This window comes from Oncorhynchus clarkii, unplaced genomic scaffold, assembly GCF_045791955.1.
Source record: "Oncorhynchus clarkii lewisi isolate Uvic-CL-2024 unplaced genomic scaffold, UVic_Ocla_1.0 unplaced_contig_12165_pilon_pilon, whole genome shotgun sequence".
NCBI classification, from domain to species: Eukaryota; Metazoa; Chordata; class Actinopteri; order Salmoniformes; family Salmonidae; genus Oncorhynchus; species Oncorhynchus clarkii.
In genome coordinates, this window is record NW_027258003.1 from 1 (window position 1) to 24,162 (window position 24,162).

Here is a 24,162-nt window from a genome sequence, read left to right on the forward strand (position 1 = left end):
TATATATAGTCTATTCACCATATTTATACTAGATAGTCTATTCACCATATTTATAAACATATAAATATATATATATATATATATATATATATATATATAGTCTATTCACCATATGTATAAACATATAAATATATATATATATACTAGATAGTCTATTCACCATATTTATAAACATATAAATATATATATATATATATATATATATATAGTCTATTCACCATATTTATAACTATATATAGTCTATTCACCATATTTATAACTATATATAGTCTATTCACCATATTTATAACTATATATAGTCTATTCACCATATCTATAACTAGATATAGTCTATTCACCATATTTATAAACATATATATATATATATATATATAGTCTATTCACCATATTTATAAACATATATATATATATATAGTCTATTCACCATATTTATAACTAGATATAGTCTATTCACCATATTTATACTAGATATAGTCTATTCACCATATTTATAACTAGATCTAGTCTATTCACCATATTTATAATTAACTAGATATAGTCTATTCACCATATTTATACTAGATATAGTCTATTCACCATATTTATAATTAACTAGATATAGTCTATTCACCATATTTATACTAGATCTAGTCTATTCACCATATTTATAAACATATATATAGTCTATTCACCATATTTATAACTAGATCTAGTCTATTCACCATATTTATAACTAGATCTAGTCTATTCACCATATTTATAATTAACTAGATATAGTCTATTCACCATATTTATACTAGATATAGTCTATTCACCATATTTATACTAGATATAGTCTATTCACCATATTTATAAACATATATAGTCTATTCACCATATTTATAAACATATATATATAGTCTATTCACCATATTTATAACTAGATATAGTCTATTCACCATATTTATAATTAATTAGATATAGTCTATTCACCATATTTATAACTAGATATAGTCTATTCACCATATTTATAAACATATATATAGTCTATTCACCATATTTATAAACATATATATAGTCTATTCACCATATTAAAACTAGATATAGTCTATTCACCATATTTATACTAGATATAGTCTATTCACCATATGTATAAACATATATATAGTCTATTCACCATATTTATAAACATATATATAGTCTATTCACCATATTTATAAACATATATATAGTCTATTCACCATATTTATAACTAGATATAGTCTATTCACCATATTTATAACTAGATCTAGTCTATTCACCATAGTTATACTAGATATAGTCTATTCACCATATTTATAACTAGATATAGTCTATTCACCATATTTATAACTAGATCTAGTCTATTCACCATATTTATACTAGATATAGTCTATTCACCATATTTATAACTAGATATAGTCTATTCACCATATTTATAATTAACTAGATATAGTCTATTCACCATATTTCTAAACATATATATAGTCTATTCACCATATTTATACTAGATATAGTCTATTCACCATATTTATAACTATATATAGTCTATTCACCATATTTATAATTAACTAGATATAGTCTATTCACCATATTTCTAAACATATATATAGTCTATTCACCATATTTATACTAGATATAGTCTATTCACCATATTTATAACTAGATATAGTCTATTCACCATATTTATAACTAGATCTAGTCTCTTCACCATATTTATAACTATATATAGTCTATTCACCATATCTATAACTAGATATAGTCTATTCACCATATTTATAATTAACTAGATATAGTCTATTCACCATATCTATAATTAACTAGATATAGTCTATTCACCATATTTATAATTAACTAGATATAGTCTATTCACCATATCTATTTATAACTAGATATAGTCTATTCACCATATCTATAATTAACTAGATATAATCTATTCACCATATTTATAACCATATATAAAGTCTATTCACCATATTATACCTAACTAGAAGAACAACTATTCAATCTGTATCGCCTGATAGAGCACTGGAAATGTGAAGGTCATTTCCTATTGAGACGACATCTGCAGTGTTTACCGTGAATGCAGTCTCTGCTAACGCGGGAACATTGCCTTTAAATTTCAATCAAAATCATCAAAGAAATTGTAGTTGTCACATGCGTCGAATCCGACAGGTGTAGTTGAAAGAGATGGGTAATCATGAGATCAGCGGTCTTCTTCGCTGAAGGCAACTTGTCTAAGGCAATGAAATGGGCTGCCTTGGAGAACCGATCAACGACCACCAGGGTAGTGGTAAGCCCTTGGGATGGAGGTAACCCTCTGATAAAGTCTACAGACAGGTGGGACCAGGGCTCGCTGGGAATGGGCAGAGGTTGTAGCAACCCAGCCGGTTGCTGGCGTAAGGACTTGCTTTGGGCACAGGTGGAACAGGGCACAACAAAGGATCTCACCTCAATCATGTTGAGCCACCAGAATTTCTGCCTCAGGAACTCCAGAGTCCGATTAACCCCTGGATGCCCAGGTAATTTAGAGGAGTGTCCCCATTGTAGTACTCGAGAACGGGCTGATTGCAGAACGTAGAGTCTGTTAGTGGGTTCCCCACCAGGGTCAGGTTCTCGGGTCTGGGCTTGTCGGATCGTGGTCTCAATACTCCATATCACAGCGGCCACAATGTGGGAGCTGGGGATGATGGGCTCGGAGTCCCTCTCCTCGTTAGGGACATCTTGTTGGCGGGACAGGGCGTCTGCTTTCTGATTCTTGGATCCCGGGCGATAGGCTGAAATCGAAATCGAGACCTCCGCAGTAGAGGCAGAAGCCTTCGCACATGCACCTGTGGGCTCAGACATGTGCGTCCCAGCTGCATTGGCTCCTCAATAATGGGTTCGGGGAGCTTGGGGTACTCAGGAAACCAGGATAATGGGGTGGTGTCAAAAAGGCGCTGTTTCACGTGTTCTCTGAGGCAGTTGTCGATTCTGATTGCCAGAATTATCAGGGACTCAAGGTCCTCTTCCAGTTCCCGAGAGGCCAGTTCATCCTTGATGGAGTTAGACAAACCCTGGTGGAAAGCGATGACCAGGGCCTCCGTATTCCACCCACTCTCGGCAGCGAGGGTGTGGAACTCAATGGCGAATTCAGCCACTAGTCTGGCCCTTTTGCAGATGTTGAACAGTAAGCTGGCTGCTTCTTGTCCGCTGAATGGGTGGTTGAAGACTCGTCGCAGCTTGGCAATGAAGGCTAATATTTATTTTTTAAGGTACAAGGTACAAAACTGTCGTTCTGCCTCTTAACAGGAACAGTCAACCCACTGTTCCTAGGCCGTCATTGAAAATAAGAATTTGTTCTTAACTGACTTGCCTAGGTAAAATAAAGGTAAAATAAAAAATAAATATTAGCCCTCATTGTCAGCTTGGGGATTTGAACTTGCAACCTTCCGGTTACCGCTCTAACCACTAGGCTACAAATATGGAGCTGCAGGATGGTGGCTGTGTAACGTGTATGCTAATAATCAGGAAGCAAGTACAGAGAGTGAATTTAATAGAACATGGAACAAAACAAGAAACACGAGTAGCGTACAGACATACAGTGCCTTGCGAAAGTATTCGGCCCCCTTGAACTTTGCGACCTTTTGCCACATTTCAGGCTTCAAACATAAAGATATAAAACTGTATTTTTTTTGTGAAGAATCAACAACAAGTGGGACACAATCATGAAGTGGAACGACATTTATTGGATATTTCAAACTTTTTTAACGAATCAAAAACTGAAAAATTGGGCGTGCAAAATTATTCAGCCCCTTTACTTTCAGTGCAGCAAACTCTCTCCAGAAGTTCAGTGAGGATCTCTGAATGATCCAATGTTGACCTAAATGACTAATGATAATAAATACAATCCACCTGTGTGTAATCAAGTCTCAGTATAAATGCACTTGCACTGTGATAGTCTCAGAGGTCCGTTAAAAGCGCAGAGAGCATCATGAAGAACAAGGAACACACCAGGCAGGTCCGAGATACTGTTGTGAAGAAGTTTAAAGCCGGATTTGGATACAAAAAGATTTCCCAAGCTTTAAACATCCCAAGGAGCACTGTGCAAGCGATAATATTGAAATGGTAGATTTGCAGTGGTCTGATACTCCTTCCAAGACCTGGCCGTCCCTCTAAACTTTCAGCTCATACAAGGAGAAGACTGATCAGAGATGCAGCCAAGAGGCCCATGATCACTCTGGATGAACTGCAGAGATCTACAGCTGAGGTGGGAGACTCTGTCCATAGGACAACAATCAGTCGTATATTGCACAAATCTGGCCTTTATGGAAGAGTGGCAAGAAGAAAGCCATTTCTTAAAGATATCCATAAAAAGTGTCGTTTAAAGTTTGCCACAAGCCACCTGGGAGACACACCAAACATGTGGAAGAAGGTGCTCTGGTCAGATGAAACCAAAGTTTAACTTTTTGGCAACAATGCAAAACGTCATGTTTGGCGTAAAAGCAACACAACTGAACACACCATCCCCACTGTCAAACATGGTGGTGGCAGCATCATGGTTTGGGCCTGCTTTTCTTCAGCAGGGACAGGGAAGATGGTTAAAATTGATGGGAAGATGGATGGAGCCAAATACAGGACCATTCTGGAAGAAAACCTGATGGAGTCTGCAAAAGACCTGAGACTGGGACGGAGATTTGTCTTCCAACAAGACAATGATCCAAAACATAAAGCAAAATCTACAATGGAATGGTTCAAAAATAAACATATCCAGGTGTTAGAATGGCCAAGTCAAAGTCCAGACCTGAATCCAATCCAGAATCTGTGGAAAGAACTGAAAACTGCTGTTCACAAATGCTCTCCATCCAACCTCACTGAGCTCGAGCTGTTTTGCAAGGAGGAATGGGAAAAAGTTCAGTCTCTCGATGTGCAAAACTGATAGAGACATACCCCAAGCGACTTACAGCTGTAATCACAGCAAAGGTGGCGCTACAAAGTATTAACTTAAGGGGGCTGAATAATTTTGCACGCCCAATTTTTCAGTTTTTGATTTGTTAAAAAAGTTTCAAATATCCAATAAATGTCGTTCCACTTCATGATTGGGTCCCACTTGTTGTTGATTCTTCACAAAAAAATACAGTTTTATATCTTTATGTTTGCAGCCTGAAATGTGGCAAAAGGTCGCAAAGTTCAAGGGGGCCGAATACTTTCGCAAGGCACTGTAAAACAAAGGAACAGAAACAATAACGCCTGGGGAAAGAACCAAAGGGAGTGACAGATAGGTAATCAGGAAGGTGATGGAGTCCAGGTGGGTAACAACATTCTTGATCTGGGTGATCTCTGCTGGGTCAATGTTTTGGCAGAAGCTTGCTGTAATGTGATAAGGTTGGAGACAGGTGCAGAGAAGAGTCCAGACAAGGAATCAGTGGTTCAGGATAAACATAATACTTTACTGAGAAACAGTGGCCACACGATCACAGTATACTTGAAAAAACAACAAACACTAAGTCTCAAAAACTCACCCAGGAAACGAACGCACATGGTAAATAATTCAAGCTTTAGAAATAGACAATAGAAATCACTTTGTTTAACAGGGAAATCATAATGGGTAAATTGGACACACCTGAGTGTCGTCAATGTCTCTAGGATGGTCTCTAACGCCCTCTGGTGACAGGTGGACCATGACAGTGTGGTAGCAGAGAAAACAGTCTATGACTGGGTTACTGTAGTCTTTGACACATTTTTGGGCCTTCGCCTGACACGGCCTAATATGGAGGTCCTGGATAGCACGAAGCTTGGCCCCAGTGATGTACTGGGCCGGACGCACTACCCTCGTAGCACCTTATGGTCGGATGTCGAGCAGTTGCCATACCAGGTAGTGATGCCATACCAGGTAATGATGCCATACCAGGTAGTGATGCAACTGGTCAGGATGCTCTCGATGGTGCAGCTGAACTTTTTGAAGATCTGGAGACCCATGCCAAATCTTTTCAAGCCCCTGAGGGGGAAAAGGCATTGTCGTGCCCTCTTCACGACTGTCTTTGAGTGTTTGGACCATGATAGTTTGTTGGTGATGTGGACGCCAAGGAACTTGAAGCTCTCAACCTGTTCCACTACAGCCCCGTCGATGTGAATGGGAGTGTGCTGGGTCCTCCTTTTCCTGTAGTCCACGATCATCTCCTTTGTCTTGATCACGTTGAGGGAGAGGTTTTTGTCTTGGCACCACACAGCCAGGTCTCTGACGGCCTCTGACCGACTGTCTCATTGTTGTCGGTGATCAGGCCTACCACCTTGGTGTCATCAGCAAACTTAATGATGGTGATGGAGTCGTGCTTGCCACACAGTCGTTTGTGAACGGGACTAAGGAGGGGACTAAGCACGCACCCCTGAGGGGCCACTGTGTTGAGGATCGACGTGGCAGATGTGTTGTTGCCTACCCTTACCACCTGGGGGTGGCCCATCAGGAAGTCCAGGATCCAGTTGCAGAGGGAGGTGTTTAGTCCCAGGGTCCTTAGCTTATTGGTGAGCTTTGTGGGCACTATGGTGTTGATCGTTGAGCTTTAGTCAATGAACAGCATTCTCACATAGGTGTTCCTTGTCTCCAGGTGGTAAAGGGCAGTGTTGAGTGCGATTGAGATTGCATCATCTGTTGGGGCGATATGCGAATTGGAGTGGGTCTAGCGTTTCCGGGATGATGGAGGTGATGTTAGCCATGACCAGCCTTTCAAAGTACTTCATGGCTACCGACATGAATGCTACAGAGCAGCAGTAGTCATTTAAGCAGGTTACCTTTGCTTTCTTGGTCACAGGGACTATGGTGACATGTAGGTACTACAGACTTGGTCAGGGAGAGGTTGGAAATGTCAGTGAAGACACTTGCCAGTTAGTCCACACATACTCTGAGTACACGTCCTGGTAATCCATCTGACCCCGCTACCTTGTGAATGTTGACCTGTTTTAAAGGTTTTGCTCACGTCGGCTAATCACACAGTCATCTGAAACAGCTGATGCTCTCATGCATGCTTCAGTGTTGCTTGCCTCGAAGCGAGCATGAAAAGCATTTAGCCCATCTGGAAGGCGTCACTTGGCAGCTCGCGGCTGGGTTTCTCTTTGTAGTCTGTAATAGCTTGCACGCCCTGCCACAACCGACGAGCATCAGAGCTGGTGGAGTAGGATTCAATCTTAGTCCTGTATCGCGCACCAGCTGTTATTGACAAATAGACACACACCCACCCCTTGTCTTACCTGACATAGCTGTTCTGTCCTGCCGATGTACGGAAAACCCAGCCAACTTTATATTATCGTTGTCGTCGTTCAGCCATGATTCAGTGAAACATAAGATATAACAATGTTAATGTCCCATTAGTCTCGAACGGAGCTCATCCAGTTTATTCTCCAGTGATTGCACGATGGCCAATAGAACGGATGGTAGAGGCGGGTTACCCAGTAGCCAACGAATTCTCACAAGGCACCCTGATCTGCACCCATGTTATTTCCTTCCTTTCTTCGTGTGAATAAAAGGGATTTTGGCCTTGTCTGGGAGCAACATTATGTCCTTCACGTCATACTCATTAAAGAAAAAATCTTCATCCAGTTTGAGGTGAGTAATCCAGAAGCTCTTTTCGGCCATAAGAGACGGTAGCATCAGCATTATGTACAAAATAAGTTACAAACAATGCGAAAAAACACACAAAATAGCACAATTGGTTAGGAGCCTGTAAAACGGTAGCCATCCCCTCTGGCGCCATTTTCTTATCATTCTTTACCATGCTGAAATTCCATGATACGGATTGAATAGAGGCCACAGTCTATTCACCATAAAAAAAGATCACATAAAAACCATATCAAGTTATTGACATGCCAAAGTGGCTTGCCAAGGTAGACAGTATCATTCCTTGCTGATTTTTCCCCAGTGTTAACAGTTAATCTAGGCCTGCTTTAAAAGCTCCCCTGTGTTCTCTACAGGAACTACAAGCCAGAGTTTGACAGGCTGAAGATCTGGTACGAGCACCGCCTCATTGATGACATGGTGGCACAAGTCCTCAAGTCCTCCGGAGCCTTCGTCTGGGCCTGCAAGAACTACGATGGAGACGTTCAGTCTGACATATTGGCTCAAGGTGAGACCAACACTAATATATAATATACTGTATATACAGTACCAGTCAAAAGTTTGGACGCCTACTCATTCAAGGGTTTTTCTTGATTTTTACGATTTTCTACATTGTAAAATAATAGTGAAGACATAAAAACTATAAAATAACACATATGAAATCATGTAGTAACCAAAAAAGTGTTAAACAAATTAAATATATTTTATATTTAAAATTCTTTAAAGTAGCCAACCTTTGACCTGACGACAGCTTTGCAAACTCTTGGCATTCTCAAAACCATCAAGCGCTATGATGAAACTGGCTCTCATGAGGACCGCCACAGGAATGGAAGACCCAAAGTTACCTCTGCTGCAGAGGACATGTTCATAAATGCTTCACAGAGTTCAAGTAACAGACACATCTCAACATCAACTGTTCAGAGGAGACTGCTTGAATCAAGCCTTCATGGTCAAATTGCTGCAATGAAATCACTACTAAAGGACACCAATAAGAGACTTGCTTGGGCCAAGAAACATGAGCAATGGACATTGGACAGATTTGGACATTAGACCGGTGGAAATCTGTCCTTTGGTCTCATGAGTCTAAATTTGAGATTTTTGGTTCCAACCGCCGTGTGTTTGTGAGACGCAGAGTAGGTGAACGTAGGATCTCCACATGTGTGGTTCACACTGTGAAGCATGGAGGTGTGATGGTGCTTTGCTTGTGACACTGTCAGTGATTTATTTAAAATTCAAGGCACACTTAACCAGCATGACTACCACAGCATTCTGCAGCAATACGCCATCCCATCTTGTTTGTGCTTAGTGGGACTATCATTTGTTTTTTAACAGGACAGTGACCCAACACAGCTCCACACTGTGTAAGGGTTATTTGACCAAGGAGAGTATTGGAGTGCTGCATCAGATGACCTGGCCTCCACAATCATCTGACCTCAACCCAGTTGAGATGGTTTGGGATAAGTTGGACCGCAGAGTGATGGAAAAGCAGCCAACAAGTGCTCAGCATATGTGGGAACTCCTTGGAAAAGCATTCCTCATGATGCTGTTTCAGACAATGCCAAGAGTGTGCAAAGCTGTCATCGAGGCAAAGGGTGGATACTTTGAAGAATCTAAAATCTATTTTGATTTGTTTGACACTTTTTTGGTTACTACATGATTCCATATGTTTTATTTCACAGTTTTAATGTCTTCACTAATATTTTACAAATAAAGAAAAACCCTTGAATGAGTAGGTGTGTGCAAACTTTTGACAGGTACTGTACATACAGTAATAATATATAAAGATAATAAAACCATAATGGAATTGTTCAGTCTGACATACTGTCCCAATGTGAGACCAACACTAATATATAATATACTGTTTATACATACAGTAATATAGTTATTATTATTATGAAAACGTTCAGTCTGACATACTGGCTCAAGGTGAAACCACAGTCTAACTGTACATACATATGTTCCAATCATCGTCCAATATAATCTCATATTTTCTCTTAACTTCTAAGGGTTTCATGTTTTTATTGCTGAGAAAGGTCCACCTTGTAGCTAGCAGGAGTCCTCTTAAAGTATTATCACATCAGAAAGTCTGGATGTACAGTTCCTTCAGAAAGTGTTCACACCCCTTGACTTTTTACACATTTTGTAGAGTTACAGCCTGAATTTAAAATTAATACAATTTCGATTTTGTATCACTGGCCTACACACAATACCCCATATTGTCAAAGTGTAATTATGTTTTTTGAGATATAAAAAAATAAATTAAAAATTAAAAGTTTAAATGTGACTGACCAGCTCAAATCGGTCTTATGTAGCAAAATTAGATTTTTAATTAATTTTTTATTTTTACATTGGATAAAAGTAGATACTCAGAGCTACAAAATGGTATTTCATACACTTCATCTGCTTTGAATGTTGATTAACTTGTAAACTCACTTTTGAGAAAAAGGCCTTTGAATGTTTTGGTAACTACTGGAGAGCTCTCCTTTGTCTTCACCCATTCAACATTGTTCAGAGTGAGTAGTGTAGTAAAGATGAAGACTAAAAGTGGTAGTAGCCTACATCAATTAAACAGAAAGTGTCCAGATAAAAACATGTTATAAATATTAATGACACTTACCCAGACACACTGGTCTAAATTGATGGGTCATGTGAAAGAAATGCTAGAACCCTCAGCTACATCCAGTGGTGGAAAAAGTACTAAATTGTCATACTGGAGTAAAAGTATAAATCATTTCAAATTCCTTATATTAAACCAGACGGCACAATTGTAGTTAATTTTTTTATTGACGGATAGCCAGGGGCACACTCCATCACTCAGACATGATTTACAAACAAGGCATTTGTGTTTAGTGAGTCTGCCACACCAGTGGCAGTAGGGATGACCAGGGGATGTTCTCTTGATAAGTGTGTGAATTGGACAATTTTCCTGTCAAAATGTAACGAGTACTTTTGGGTGTCAAGGAAAATGTATGGAGTAACAAGTACATTATTTTCTTTACGAATGTAGTGAAGTAAAAGTTGCCAAAAATATAAATAGTAATGTAATGTACAGATACCACAAAAAACTACTTAAGTCGTACTTTAAAGTATTTTTACACCGATGCCCAAAGGGCCTTTTAAAGAATTTCATGGCTATAGACGTGAGTGCTACGGGTCAGTAGTCATTTAGGCAGGTTACCTTGGTGTTCTTGGGCACAGGGACTATGGTGGTCTGCTTGAAACTTGTTGGTATTACAGACTCAGACAGGGAGAGGTTGAAAATGTCAGTGAAGACACTTGCAAGTTGGTCAGCGCATGCTCGGAGTATGTACAGTCCTGTACTGTACGTACAGTCACTGTGGGGACGACGTCCTCGATGCACTTATTGATAAAGCCAGTGACTGATGTGGTGTATTCCTCAATGTCACCGGAAGAATCCCGTAACATATTCCTGTCTGTACTAGCAAAACAGTCCTGTAGCTTAGCATCTGCTTCATCTGACCACTTTTTTATAGACCAAGTTACTGGTGCTTCCTGCTTTAATTTTTGCTTGTAAGCAGGAATCAGGAGGATAGAGTTATGGTCATATTTGCCAAATGGAGGGTGAGGGAGAGCTTTGTACGTGGCTCTGTGTGTGGAGTAAAGGTGGTCTAGAATTTTTTTCCCTCTGGTTGCACATTTAACATGCTGATAGAAATTAGGCAAACGTAATTAATTTTCCCTGCATTAAAGGCCTCGGCCACTAGGAGCGCCGCCTCTGGATGAGCGCTTTTCTGTTTGCTTTTGGTGGAATACAGCTCATTTAGTGTGGTTTTAGTGCCAGCCTCGGTCTGTGGTGGTATGTAAACAGCTACGAAAAATACAGATGAAAACTCTAGAGGTAGATAGTGCGGTCTACAGTTTATCATGCATGAGATACTCTACCTCAGGCGAGCAAAACCTTGAGACTTCCTTAGATATTGTGCACCAGCTATTGTTTACAAATTACAAATGTCTTACCAGAGGCTGCTGTTCTGTCCTGACGACAGTGTATAACCCGCCAGTTGTATGTTCTTAATATCGTCGTTCAGCCACGACTCGGTGAAACATAAGATATTACAGTTATAAATGTCCTGTAGGTAAGATGTACGTGTTTTCAGTTTGTTAGATTTATTTTCCCAGCGATTGAACGTTAGCTAGCAGGATGGAAGGCAAGGGCAGATTAGACACTCGTCGCCTGATCCTCACAAGGCACCCTGATCTCTTTCCGCAAAACCTCCATTTCCTTTTCCAGCGAATCACCGGGATCTGGGCCTGGTCGGGTGCCTGTAATAGTATATCAAATCAAATGTATTTATAAAGCCCTTCTTACATCAGCTGATGTCACAAACCCAGCCTAAAACCCCAAACAGCAAGCAATGCAGGTGTAGAAGGTGGCAAGGAAAAACTTCCTAGAAAGGCCAGAACCTAGAGAGGAACCAGGCTATGAAGGGTGGCCAGTCCTCATAGACACCCTCTTGTTGTTGTTGCATAGGTTTTGGCTCCCTGGGTCTAATGACGTCAGTGTTGGTGTGTCCTGATGGGAAGACCATTGAGGCAGAGGCAGCCCACGGCACTGTGACACGGCACTACCGCCAACACCAGAGGGTAAGGAACCTCTAACCCTAATTCTATCCCTGACTCACGCCATGGTAACCAGCAACTGAGCATTAGGACCTTTCCACGCTGGTGGGAAATTCAGTCTAATTGCTAATGCTGCTGCTGCTGCATAGACAGTAACTGTTACAAATATCCTCTCCTCTTGTAGGGTAGACCACCATGGCACTGTTAAAACTATCCTCCTGTATGGTAGAGCTACCAGAACCATTTTACTAGGCATGTTAATACCTGGTTCTAACATGAATTGTTTGTCCTGATCTTGTCCTCATTCTGATTGTACCCACATTTTTAGATGATAAAATAATATATACAGTACCAGTCAAAAGTTTGGACACACCTACTCATTCCAGGGTTTTTCTTTATTTGTACTATTTTCTACATTGTAGAATAATAGTGAAGACATCAACACTATGAAATAACACATAAGGCACAGGTTGACTACTTTGAAGAATCTGAAATACAAAATATATTTTGATTTCTTTCACTACATGATTCCATGTGTGTTATTTCATAGTTTTGATGTCTTCACTATTATTCTACAATGTAGAAAATTGTACAAATAAAGAAAAACCCTTAAATGGGTCGATGTCCAAACTTTTGACTGGTACAAACTTGACTTGACTGGTACTGTATATATTCTGATATATATTATTATATTATTCTATTATATTGTAAAATGGGCAGGATCAGGATTGTCGTGACTTTACTTTCATTATTCTATTGACTGTTATTTATCTAATCAACTATGTTTAATTGTTACCCGAATAAATTAAACATGTAACAATGAACTCATTAGGAATTTGAGGCACCATGAAAGCGGTTGTTTAAAGAGTTACCATCTCCCGAATGAAAATCGAAAGGGTTTACCTATCATAAACCAACGTATTAATCATAACCTCGTGTCATATCATCATTCTGAACAGTCGTAACCTGCATCTGCAAAAAACCCAGCCTTACTTATGATTCAGTACTACACAAATTGGTTTAATAATTGATTTACTAGCTAACTAAATGATAACACAGGATAAACACACACACTTAATACGTTAGGAACAGGTCCCTAGCGTACTGACACAACTTGTTACAAAGGAGATGGAGAGGGAGAGAGAGAGAGAGACACTTATCGTTGATACATTGGAGGAACTACTCTCACAGTAATCATATACTTTGGGTTGGGGTTAGGGTAACCCTAACCCGTTGATACATTGGAGGAACTACTCTCACAGTAATCATATACTTTGCACATGACCCCCCCACCCATTTGGAGTAAGAAAGCATTCATGTTTTTATGTGTAAATTCCTTAGTTTGCCATGGATCTCTGTCGGAACCAGGTCCTTCATAGGAAGGTTGTTGAGCCTTTCCACGGCACGCTTGTAAGGCTCTGATTGTCCAAGAGGGTTCACCCGTCTCTTCCATTGTTGCTCTTCTCTGCCCAGTGACTTGTCGTGTCGTCCTGAACAAAACTACAGAGTTTATTCTCCTTCCATTCGCTCTGGAAGCTGCTTCTTTGAAGATAGGCTAGCCAGCCTTGTTGATGGTTCACAAGGGTGATGAGAGTAGTAGAATACGACAGTTTGAAGAGTAGTAGAATGGTCCCACTTAAATGTGCTTCTCTAGATACTTTACTTAGGACAGCTAATCAGCTGTACCAGTCATTATCTGTGAGCTTCTCGCCTCCTCTCGCCTCTACCTCGTTGATATTCAGAGTTCGAACCACTTTGGATGTGAGCTGCAACTACACGCCTCTCTGGTCTAAATGTTCATTTTATTACCAATAATTTGATGTACTTTCTGGTCAAAAGGGACAGTTCCGTCAGACTGACACACTCGCTGACCTCACTCGGGCGTGGCTACTTACTGTGCAAAGTTTATAGGAGACAAATGATCTCTTATGGCTCCCAAAATCACATTAATATCTTAACATAAATACTTTCATCATTGTTCACAATGTAAAGGATGGAGATTTCGTAAATGAAGTGTATATACTTTTGAAGTTACAGTATTTTTTATGACATCACAAAATAACAACCCATATCACATTAGTTTTCTATAGCTCGTCTCTGACCATTCTCCACATTCTTTGTTAACGTTTCAGTGGGAAAAGTCTCTGTGTTGAACATTCCTGTGTGAATTTGGAGAGGGATGTTCTCTCCTTTAATTTACAATAGGGCGTGAGGTGTCAACCCCCCAGCAGCCCCCCCCCCCCCCCTCTGTGGGTGAGAGGGTCTGATTTCTGTCATCCATTGCCAAGCTGATCTGATCCAGTCGGATCCTCACAGGACAGTCATGACAGGACGAAGGATGCATGTTAGCGGCAGATAAAAACAGGGCACTGTCCTCTCTCGTCCTGTAGGGCCGACCCACCAGCACCAACCCCATCGCCAGTATCTTTGCCTGGACCAGAGGGCTGGAACACCGAGGGAAACTGGATGGAAACCCAGACCTCATCAGGTAATAACTACTGCAACGCTTACCTGTAATATCTCAATAACTACTAAAACCATGTAATATCTCAAAAACTACTAAAACCCGTAATATCTCAATAACTACTAAAACCCGTAATATCTCAATAACTACTAAAACCCGTAATATCTCAATAACTACTAAAACCCGTAATATCTCAATAACTACTAAAACCTGTAATATCTCAATAACTACTAAAACCCTGTAATATCTCAATAACTACTAAAACCCTGTAATATCTCAATAACTACTAAAACCCTGTAATATCTCAATAACTACTAAAACCCTGTAATATCTCAATAACTACTAAAACCCTGTAATATCTCAATAACTACTAAAACCCTGTAATATCTCAATAACTACTAAAACCCTGTAATATCTCAATAACTACTAAAACCCTGTAATATCTCAATAACTACTAAAACCCTGTAATATCTCAATAACTACTAAAACCCTGTAATATCTCAATAACTACTAAAACCCTGTAATATCTCAATAACTACTAAACCCTGTAATATCTCAATAACTACTAAAACCCTGTAATATCTCAATAACTACTAAAACCCTGTAATATCTCAATAACTACTAAAACCCGTAATATCTCAATAACTACTAAAACCCTGTAATATCTCAATAACTACTAAAACCCTGTAATATCTCAATAACTACTAAAACCTGTAATATCTCAATAACTACTAAAACCCTGTAATATCTCAATAACTACTAAAACCCTGTAATATCTCAATAACTACTAAAACCCTGTAATATCTCAATAACTACTAAAACCCTGTAATATCTCAATAACTACTAAAACCCTGTAATATCTCAATAACTACTAAAACCCTGTAATATCTCAATAACTACTAAAACCTGTAATATCTCAATAACTACTAAAACCCTGTAATATCTCAATAACTACTAAAACCCTGTAATATCTCAATAACTACTAAAACCCTGTAATATCTCAATAACTACTAAAACCCTGTAATATCTCAATAACTACTAAAACCCTGTAATATCTCAATAACTACTAAAACCCTGTAATATCTCAATAACTACTAAAACCCTGTAATATCTCAATAACTACTAAAACCCTGTAATATCTCAATAACTACTAAAACCCTGTAATATCTCAATAACTACTAAAACCCTGTAATATCTCAATAACTACTAAAACCCGTAATATCTCAATAACTACTAAAACCCTGTAATATCTCAATAACTACTAAAACCCTGTAATATCTCAATAACTACTAAAACCCTGTAATATCTCAATAACTACTAAAACCCTGTAATATCTCAATAACTACTAAAACCCTGTAATATCTCAATAACTACTAAACCCTGTAATATCTCAATAACTACTAAAACCCTGTAATATCTCAATAACTACTAAAACCCTGTAATATCTCAATAACTACTAAAACCCGTAATATCTCAATAACTACTAAAACCCTGTAATATCTCAATAACTACTAAAACCCTGTAATATCTCAATAACTACTAAAACCCTGTAATATCTCAATAACTACTAAAACCCTGTAATATCTCAATAACTACTAAAACCCTGTAATATCTCAATAACTACTAAAACCCTGTAATATCTCAATAACTACTAAAACCCTGTAATATCTCAATAACTACTAAAACCCTGTAATATCTCAATAACTACTAAAACCCTGTAATATCTCAATAACTACTAAAACCCTGTAATATCTCAATAACTACTAAAACCCTGTAAATATAACTACTAAAACCCTGTAATATCTCAATAACTACTAAACCCTGTAATATCTCAATAACTACTAAAACCCTGTAATATCTCAATAACTACTAAAACCCTGTAATATCTCAATAACTACTAAAACCCGTAATATCTCAATAACTACTAAAACCCTGTAATATCTCAATAACTACTAAAACCTGTAATATCTCAATAACTACTAAACCCTGTAATATCTCAATAACTACTAAAACCCTGTAATATCTCAATAACTACTAAAACCCTGTAATATCTCAATAACTACTAAAACCCTGTAATATCTCAATAACTACTAAAACCCTGTAATATCTCAATAACTACTAAAACCCTGTAATATCTCAATAACTACTAAAACCCTGTAATATCTCAATAACTACTAAAACCCTGTAATATCTCAATAACTACTAAAACCCTGTAATATCTCAATAACTACTAAAACCCTGTAATATCTCAATAACTACTAAAACCCTGTAATATCTCAATAACTACTAAAACCCTGTAATATCTCAATAACTACTAAAACCCTGTAATATCTCAATAACTACTAAAACCCTGTAATATCTCAATAACTACTAAAACCCTGTAATATCTCAATAACTACTAAAACCCTGTAATATCTCAATAACTACTAAAACCCTGTAATATCTCAATAACTACTAAAACCCTGTAATATCTCAATAACTACTAAAACCCTGTAATATCTCAATAACTACTAAAACCCTGTAATATCTCAATAACTACTAAAACCCTGTAATATCTCAATAACTACTAAAACCCTGTAATATCTCAATAACTACTAAAACCCTGTAATATCTCAATAACTACTAAAACCCTGTAATATCTCAATAACTACTAAAACCCTGTAATATCTCAATAACTACTAAAACCCTGTAATATCTCAATAACTACTAAAACCCTGTAATATCTCAATAACTACTAAAACCCTGTAATATCTCAATAACTACTAAAACCCCGTAATATCTCAATAACTACTAAAACCCTGTAATATCTCAATAACTACTAAAACCCTGTAATATCTCAATAACTACTAAAACCCGTAATATCTCAATAACTACTAAAACCCTGTAATATCTCAATAACTACTAAAACCCTGTAATATCTCAATAACTACTAAAACCCTGTAATATCTCAATAACTACTAAAACCCGTAATATCTCAATAACTACTAAAACCCGTTACCAAGAGAGTTTATCTATATTTTTCTTAGCTGTCTATTTACCACCACAAACCGATGCTGGCACTAAGTCCGCACTCAATGAGCTGTATACGGCCATAAGCAAACAGGAAAACGCTCATCCAGAAGTGGCGCTAGCTAGTGGCCGGGGACTTGAATGCAAAAACTAAAGCAGGAAGCACCAGTGACTCGGTCAATAAGGATGTGGTAAGATGATGTAGGACTGTTTTGCTAGCACAGACAGGAATATGTTCCGAGATTCTTCCAATGGCATTGAGTACACCACATCAGTCACTGGCTTCATCAATAAGTGCATTGATGATGTTGTGACCGTACATACATGCCCCAACCAGAAGCCATGGATTACAGGCAACATCCGGACTAAGCTAAAGAGTAGAGCTGCCACTTTGAAGGAGCGGGACTCTAACCCGGGCGCTTATAAGAAATCCTGTTATGCCCTCCGACGAACCATTAACAGGCAAAGCATCAATACAGGACTAAGATCGAATCGTACTACACTGGCCCCGACTTTCATAGAATGTGGCAGGGCTTGCAAACGATTACAGACTACAAAGGGAAGCACAGCCACGAGCTGCCCAGTGACACAAGCCTACCTGACGAGCTAAATTACTTCTATGCTTGCTTCGAGAATAGCAACACTGAAGCATGCATGAAAGCATCAGCTGTTCCGGATGACTGTACATCACATCAGCTACGCTCTCATCATTCACAAGGCCAACACGTGTACATTCACATTACCAGGACATGTATTCCGAGCATGCACTGACCAACTGGCAAGTGCCTTCACTGACATTTTCCACCTGTCCCTGACTGAGTCTGTAATAACAACATGTTTCAAGCAGACAACCATAGTCCCTTTGCCCAAGAACACTCAGGTAACCTGCCTAAATGACTACCGACCCGTAGCACTCACGTCTGTAGCATGGAAAGGCTGGTCATGGTCACGTCAACACCATTATCCCAGAAACCCTAGACCCACTCCAATTTTCATACCGCCCCAACAGATCTACAGATGACGCAATCTCTATTTAATCTCCACACTGCCCTTTCCCACCTGAACAAAAGGAACACCTACGTGAGAATGCTATTAATTGACTACAACTCAGCGTTCAATACCATAGTGCCCTCACAGCTCATCATCATCACTAAGCTAAGGACCCTGGGACTCAACACATCCCTCTGCAACTGGATCCTGGACTTCCTGACAGGTTGTCCCCAGGTGGTAAGGGTAGGTAACAACACATCTGCCACGCTGATCCTCAACACGGGGGCCCCTCAGGGGTGTATACTTAGTCCCCTCCTGTACTCCCTGTTCACTCATGACCGCACGGCCAGGCATGACTCCAACACCATCATTAAATTTGCTGATAACACAGCAATGGTAGGCCTGATCACCGACAATGATGACACAGCCTATTGGGAGGTCAGAGACCTGACCTTGTGGTGCCAGGATAACAACCTCTCCCTCAACGTGATCAAGGCAAAGGAGATGATTGTGGACTACAGAAAAAGGAGGACCGAGCACGCCCTCATTCTCATCGACGGGGCTGTAGTGGAGCAGGTTGAGAGCTTCAAGTTCCTTGGTGTCCACATCACCAACGAACTATCATGGTCCAAACACACCAAGACAGTTGTGAAGAGGGCACGACAAAAAACCTATTCTCCCTCAGGAGACTAAAAATATTTGGCATGGGTCCCCAGATCCTCAAAAAGTTCTACAGCTGCACCATCGAGATTATCCTGACTGGTTGCATCACTGCCTGGTATGGCAACTGCTCGGCCTCCGGCCGCAAAGCACTACAGTGGTTAGTGTGTACATCACTGGGGCCAAGCTTCCTGCCATCCAGGACCTCTATACCAGGCGGTGTCAGAGGAAGGCCCTAACAACTGCCAAAGACTCCAGCCACCCTAGTCATGGACTGTTCTCTCTGCTACTGCACGGCAAGCAGGACCCGAGGCACCAAGTCTAGGTCCAAAATACTTCTTAGCAGCTTCTACCCCCAAGCCATAACACTCCAGAACATCTAATCAAATGGCTACCCAGACTATTTGCATTGTCTCCCCCACCCCCTCTTTCACGCTGCTCGACTAATCGGTGCCACTGCACATCTGTACCGGTACCCCCAGTATATAACCTCGCTACTGTTATTTTACTGCTGCTCTTTAAGAATTTGTTCTTTTTTTAATCTATTTTTTACTTAACACTTATTTTTCTTAAAACTGCATTGTTGGTTAAGGGCTTGTAAAGTAAGCATTTCACCTGTTGTATTTGGCGCATGTGACAAATAACATTTGATTTTATCAATAACTACTAAAACCTGTAATATACTTAACATGCTGTTGTCTCATTGACCCCTGTAGGTAACTAACCCTAACCCCTGTTGACCTGTAGGTTCTCCCAGACTCTGGAGAGGGTGTGTGTGGAGATCGTGGAGAGTGGTGTGATGACCAAGGACCTGGCCGGCTGCATCCACGGCCTGGCCAAGTAACTACATGCATATATACCACACTATACAGTACAGTCATGTCCTTAGTATAACCCTGGCCAAGTGACTACACTAGACAGTACAGTACATTCATGTCCACAGTATAACCCCGGCCAACTGAAACCTATGATTCAATCAGATTGCGGGTTATAAGCCAGTTTTAAAGCTGGAATCCGTAATGGTGAAACTTGTTTTCTGTTTGCGATATTACAACAGCAAAGAAGTTACTTCAAACAACCAATACTGTTTAGTCTCGGAGCTCCGTTAGGGTTAGGTCTCTCCTCTCCTCCGTTAGGGTTAGGTCTCTCCTCTCCTCCGTTAGGGTTAGGTCTCTCCTCTCCTCCGTTAGGGTTAGGTCTCTCCTCTCCTCCGTTAGGGTTAGGTCGCTCCTCTCCTCCGTTAGGGTTAGGTCTCTCCTCTCCTCCGTTAGGGTTAGGTCTCACCTCTCCTCCTTTAGGGTTAGGTCTCTCCTCTCCTCCGTTAGGGTTAGGTCGCTCCTCTCCTCCGTTAGGGTTAGGTCGCTCCTCTCCTCCGTTAGGGTTAGGTCGCTCCTCTCCTCCGTTAGGGTTAGGTCGCTCCTCTCCTCCGTTAGGGTTAGGTCGCTCCTCTCCTCCGTTAGGGTTAGGTCGCTCCTCTCCTCCGTTAGGGTTAGGTCGCTCCTCTCCTCCGTTAGGGTTAGGTCGCTCCTCTCCTCCGTTAGGGTTAGGTCTCTCCTCTCCTCCGTTAGGGTTAGGTCTCTCCTCCGTTAGGGTTAGGTCGCTCCGCTACTCCGTTAGGGTTAGGTCGCTCCTCTCCTCCGTTAGGGTTAGGTCGCTCCTCTCCTCCGTTAGGGTTAGGTCTCTCCTCTCCTCCGTTAGGGTTAGGTCTCACCTATCCTCCTTTAGGGTTAGGCCGCTCCTCCGTTAGGGTTAGGTCTCTCCTCTCCTCTGTTAGGGTTAGGTCTCTTCTCTCCTCCGTTAGGGTTTAGGTCTCTCCTCTCCTCCGTTAGGGTTTAGGTCTCTCCTCTCCTCCGTTAGGGTTTAGGTCTCTCCTCTCCTCCGTTAGGGTTAGGTCGCTCCTCTCCTCCGTTAGGTATCTCCTCCGTTAAGGCTTAGGTCTCTCCTCCGTTAAGGGTTAGGTCACTCCTCCGTTAGGGTTAGGTTAGGTTGCTCCTTTATTAGGGTTATGTTAGGTCGCTCCTCCGTTAGGGTTAGGTCGCTCCTCTCCTCCGTTAGGGTTAGGTCTCTCCTCTCCTCCGTTAGGGTTAGGTCTCTCCTCTCCTCCGTTAGGGTTAGGTCGCTCCTCTCTTCCGTTAGGGTTAGGTCGCTCCTCTCCTCCGTTAGGGTTAGGTCGCTCCTCCGTTAGGTTACCGTTAGGGTTAGGTCTCTCCTCCGTTAAGGGTTAGGTCTCTCCTCCGTTAGGGTTAGGTCTCTCCTCCGTTAGGGTTAGGTCGCTCCTCCGTTAGGGTTAGGTCGCTCCTCCGTTAGGGTTAGGTCGCTCCTCTCCTCCGTTAGGGTTAGGTCGCTCCTCTCCTCCGTTAGGGTTAGGTCGCTCCGCTCCTTCGTTAGGATTAGGTCTCTCCTCCGTTAGGGTTAGGTCTCTCCTCTCCTCCGTTAGGGTTAGGTCGCTCCTCTCCTCCGTTAGGGTTAGGTCGCTCCTCTTCTCCGTTAGGGTTAGGTCTCCTCTCCTCCGTCAGGGTTAGGTCTCTCCTCTCCTCCGTTAGGGTTAGGTATCTCCTCTCCTCCGTTAGGGTTAGGTCGCTCCTCTCCTCCGTTAGGGTTAGGTCTCTCCTCTCCTCCGTTAGGGTTAGGTCGCTCCTCTCCTCCGTTAGGGTTAGGTCTCTCCTCTCCTCTGTCAGGGTTAGGTCTCTCCTCTCCTCCGTTAGGGTTGTCTCTCCTCTCCTCTGTTCGGGTTATGCTGGTCTATCCTCTCCTTAGTTTCATCATCATTACCACAATGCTGGTCTATCCTCTCCTCCATTTCAGCTACTAAACAAAAACAATAACTATGTGCTTGGGTGAACAGTGGCACTGTTTCCCCTTATGCAGCTTTAAAGGCAATGTTCCCAGGTTTGCCAAAAACCCATTCATGGTAAACATTGCATATGTTGGCTCAATCGGAAATTGCCTTGAAAAGCCGCAATTCCTATAACCCGCAATCGGATTGAATAGAGCCGTTAGTGTTGTCGTACACACCTGCCTAGTTCATTAAAGTGTTTAATCTAATCCAACCTGTCATGTGATTTTGCAGCTGCAAGCTGAATGAACATTACGTCAACACATCCGACTTTCTGGACGCCATCAGGACCAACCTGGACAAGGCTCTGGGCAAGTGAAGAGGAGGAGGACAACACCAACACCACAAAACAAACTAACACTACCTTAGATTAGATCTGTGTTGCTGCCATGTTGTGGTGTCTCTCTGTAGTGTTGTGGTGTCTCTCTCTATGTAGTGTTGTGGTGTCTCTCTGTAGTGTTGTGGTGTCTCTCTCTATGTAGTGTTGTGGTGTCTCTATGTAGTGTTGTGGTGTCTCTCTATGTAGTGTTGTGGTGTCTCTCTATGTAGTGTTGTGGTGTCTCTATGTAGTGTTGTCTCTGTCTCTCTCTATGTTTGTTCTTAATTGACTTGCCTTGAAAATATATATTTTTTAAATTACCCTAACCCTAGTTCAAACAGACAACTTTGAAATAATCCAAAAATTGCGTCCGTACAAGTTTTTGACCTTGTTTATGTAGCGTTAACCTAACTCGTTTTGACGCTAATATTTCAATTAGCTGTGTATCCTGTTTGAAGGGAACACGTTTGATATTTTCCTGACAGTTTGTGCTATGGACTATTTGTGCCAATCAGATGTGTTACTAGTAGTGTGTTTCTCTGCCTTCCCATTGACAGGGGAGACTTGTCAAATCATTTTATTTTCTTGTCTGTGGTTCAATACATTCTGGATTCATATGATTAATAACATATTATTCATATAATGAGATCAATACCAGGGATCAATTTAAAACAACCATTTCAATTAAGCGTAGATTACTCTTGAATGTTGTATAATAAAAATTAAAATACATCTCAATAAATGCAGTATGTACAGTCATCAGTTTCCATGTAAAGACTTTCACTGTAGGCTACCGACACCGCTGTCTCCACGCTGTGCCCACGTCTCCACGCTGTGCCCACGTCTCCACGCTGTGCCCACGTCTCCACGCTGTGCCCACGTCTCCACGCTGTGCCCACGTCTCCACGCTGTGCCCACGTCTCCACGCTGTGCCCACGTCTCCACGCTGTGCCCACGTCTCCACGCTGTGCCCACGTCTCCACGCTGTGCCCACGTCTCCACGCTGTACCCACGTCTCCACGCTGTACCCACGTCTCCACGCTGTGCCCACGTCTCCACGCTGTCTCCACGCTGTACCCACGTCTCCACGCTGTGCCCACGTCTCCACGCTGTGCCAACTACTCAAATCAAAGACTTCTACACTGTAGGCTGCTGACGTCGCTACACTGTACTAACGTCTCAAATCAAATTGTATGCGCCGAATACAACAGGTATTCAACAAGTAGACCTTAGTGAAATGCTTACTTACAAGCCCCTAACCAACAATGCAGTTTAAAAAATATGAATAACAATAAGAAATAACAGGAACCAGTAATTAAAGAGCATCAGTAAAATAACAATAGCGAGACTATATACAGGTGGTACCGGTAAAGAGTCAATGTGCGGGGGCACCGGTTAGTCGAGGTAATATGTTCATGTAGGTAGAGTTATTAAAGTGACTATGGATAGATAATATCAGAGTACCAGCAACGTGAAAGGGGGGTGGGGGTGGGGGGTGGGGGGGGGGCAGTGCAAATAGTTTCGGTAGCCATTTGATTAGCTGTTCAGGAGTCTTATGGCTTGGGGGTAGAAGCTTTTAAGAAGCCTCTTGAACCTAGACTTGGCGCTCCGGTACCGCTTGCCGTGCGGTTGCAGAGAGAACAGTCTATGACTGGGGTGGCTGGAGTCTTTGACAATTGTTAGGGCCTTCCTCTGACACTGCCTGATATAGAGGTCCTGGATGGCAGGAAGCTTGGCCC

At 41.0% G+C, this 24,162-nt stretch overlaps 1 protein-coding gene across 1 annotated transcript; it reads left to right on the forward strand.

Moving 5' to 3' along the window:
- The first annotated feature begins 7,685 nt into the window (after positions 1-7,685).
- LOC139394457 (isocitrate dehydrogenase [NADP], mitochondrial-like) lies at positions 7,686-23,165 on the forward strand. The gene is made up of 5 exons (XM_071142524.1): positions 7,686-8,072; positions 12,057-12,169; positions 14,536-14,633; positions 20,016-20,108; positions 22,339-23,165. The coding sequence occupies exons 1-5, from the start codon at positions 7,982-7,984 to the stop codon at positions 22,421-22,423; spliced, it is 480 nt and encodes a 159-aa protein (XP_070998625.1). The 5' UTR covers positions 7,686-7,981; the 3' UTR covers positions 22,424-23,165.
- The last annotated feature ends 997 nt before the right edge of the window (positions 23,166-24,162 follow it).

What these genes read in the sequence shown, in the direction of transcription:
- LOC139394457 (XM_071142524.1), top strand. Translation starts at nt 7,982, where the DNA reads ATGGTGGCACAAGTCCTCAAGTCCTCCGGAGCCTTCGTCTGGGCCTGC. An exon ending in GTCTGACATATTGGCTCAAG is followed by an intron (nt 8,073 to 12,056) that starts GTGAGACCAACA and finishes GTTGTTGCATAG; the next exon opens with GTTTTGGCTCCCTGGGTCTA. An exon ending in TGCATCCACGGCCTGGCCAA is followed by an intron (nt 20,109 to 22,338) that starts GTAACTACATGC and finishes GTGATTTTGCAG; the next exon opens with CTGCAAGCTGAATGAACATT.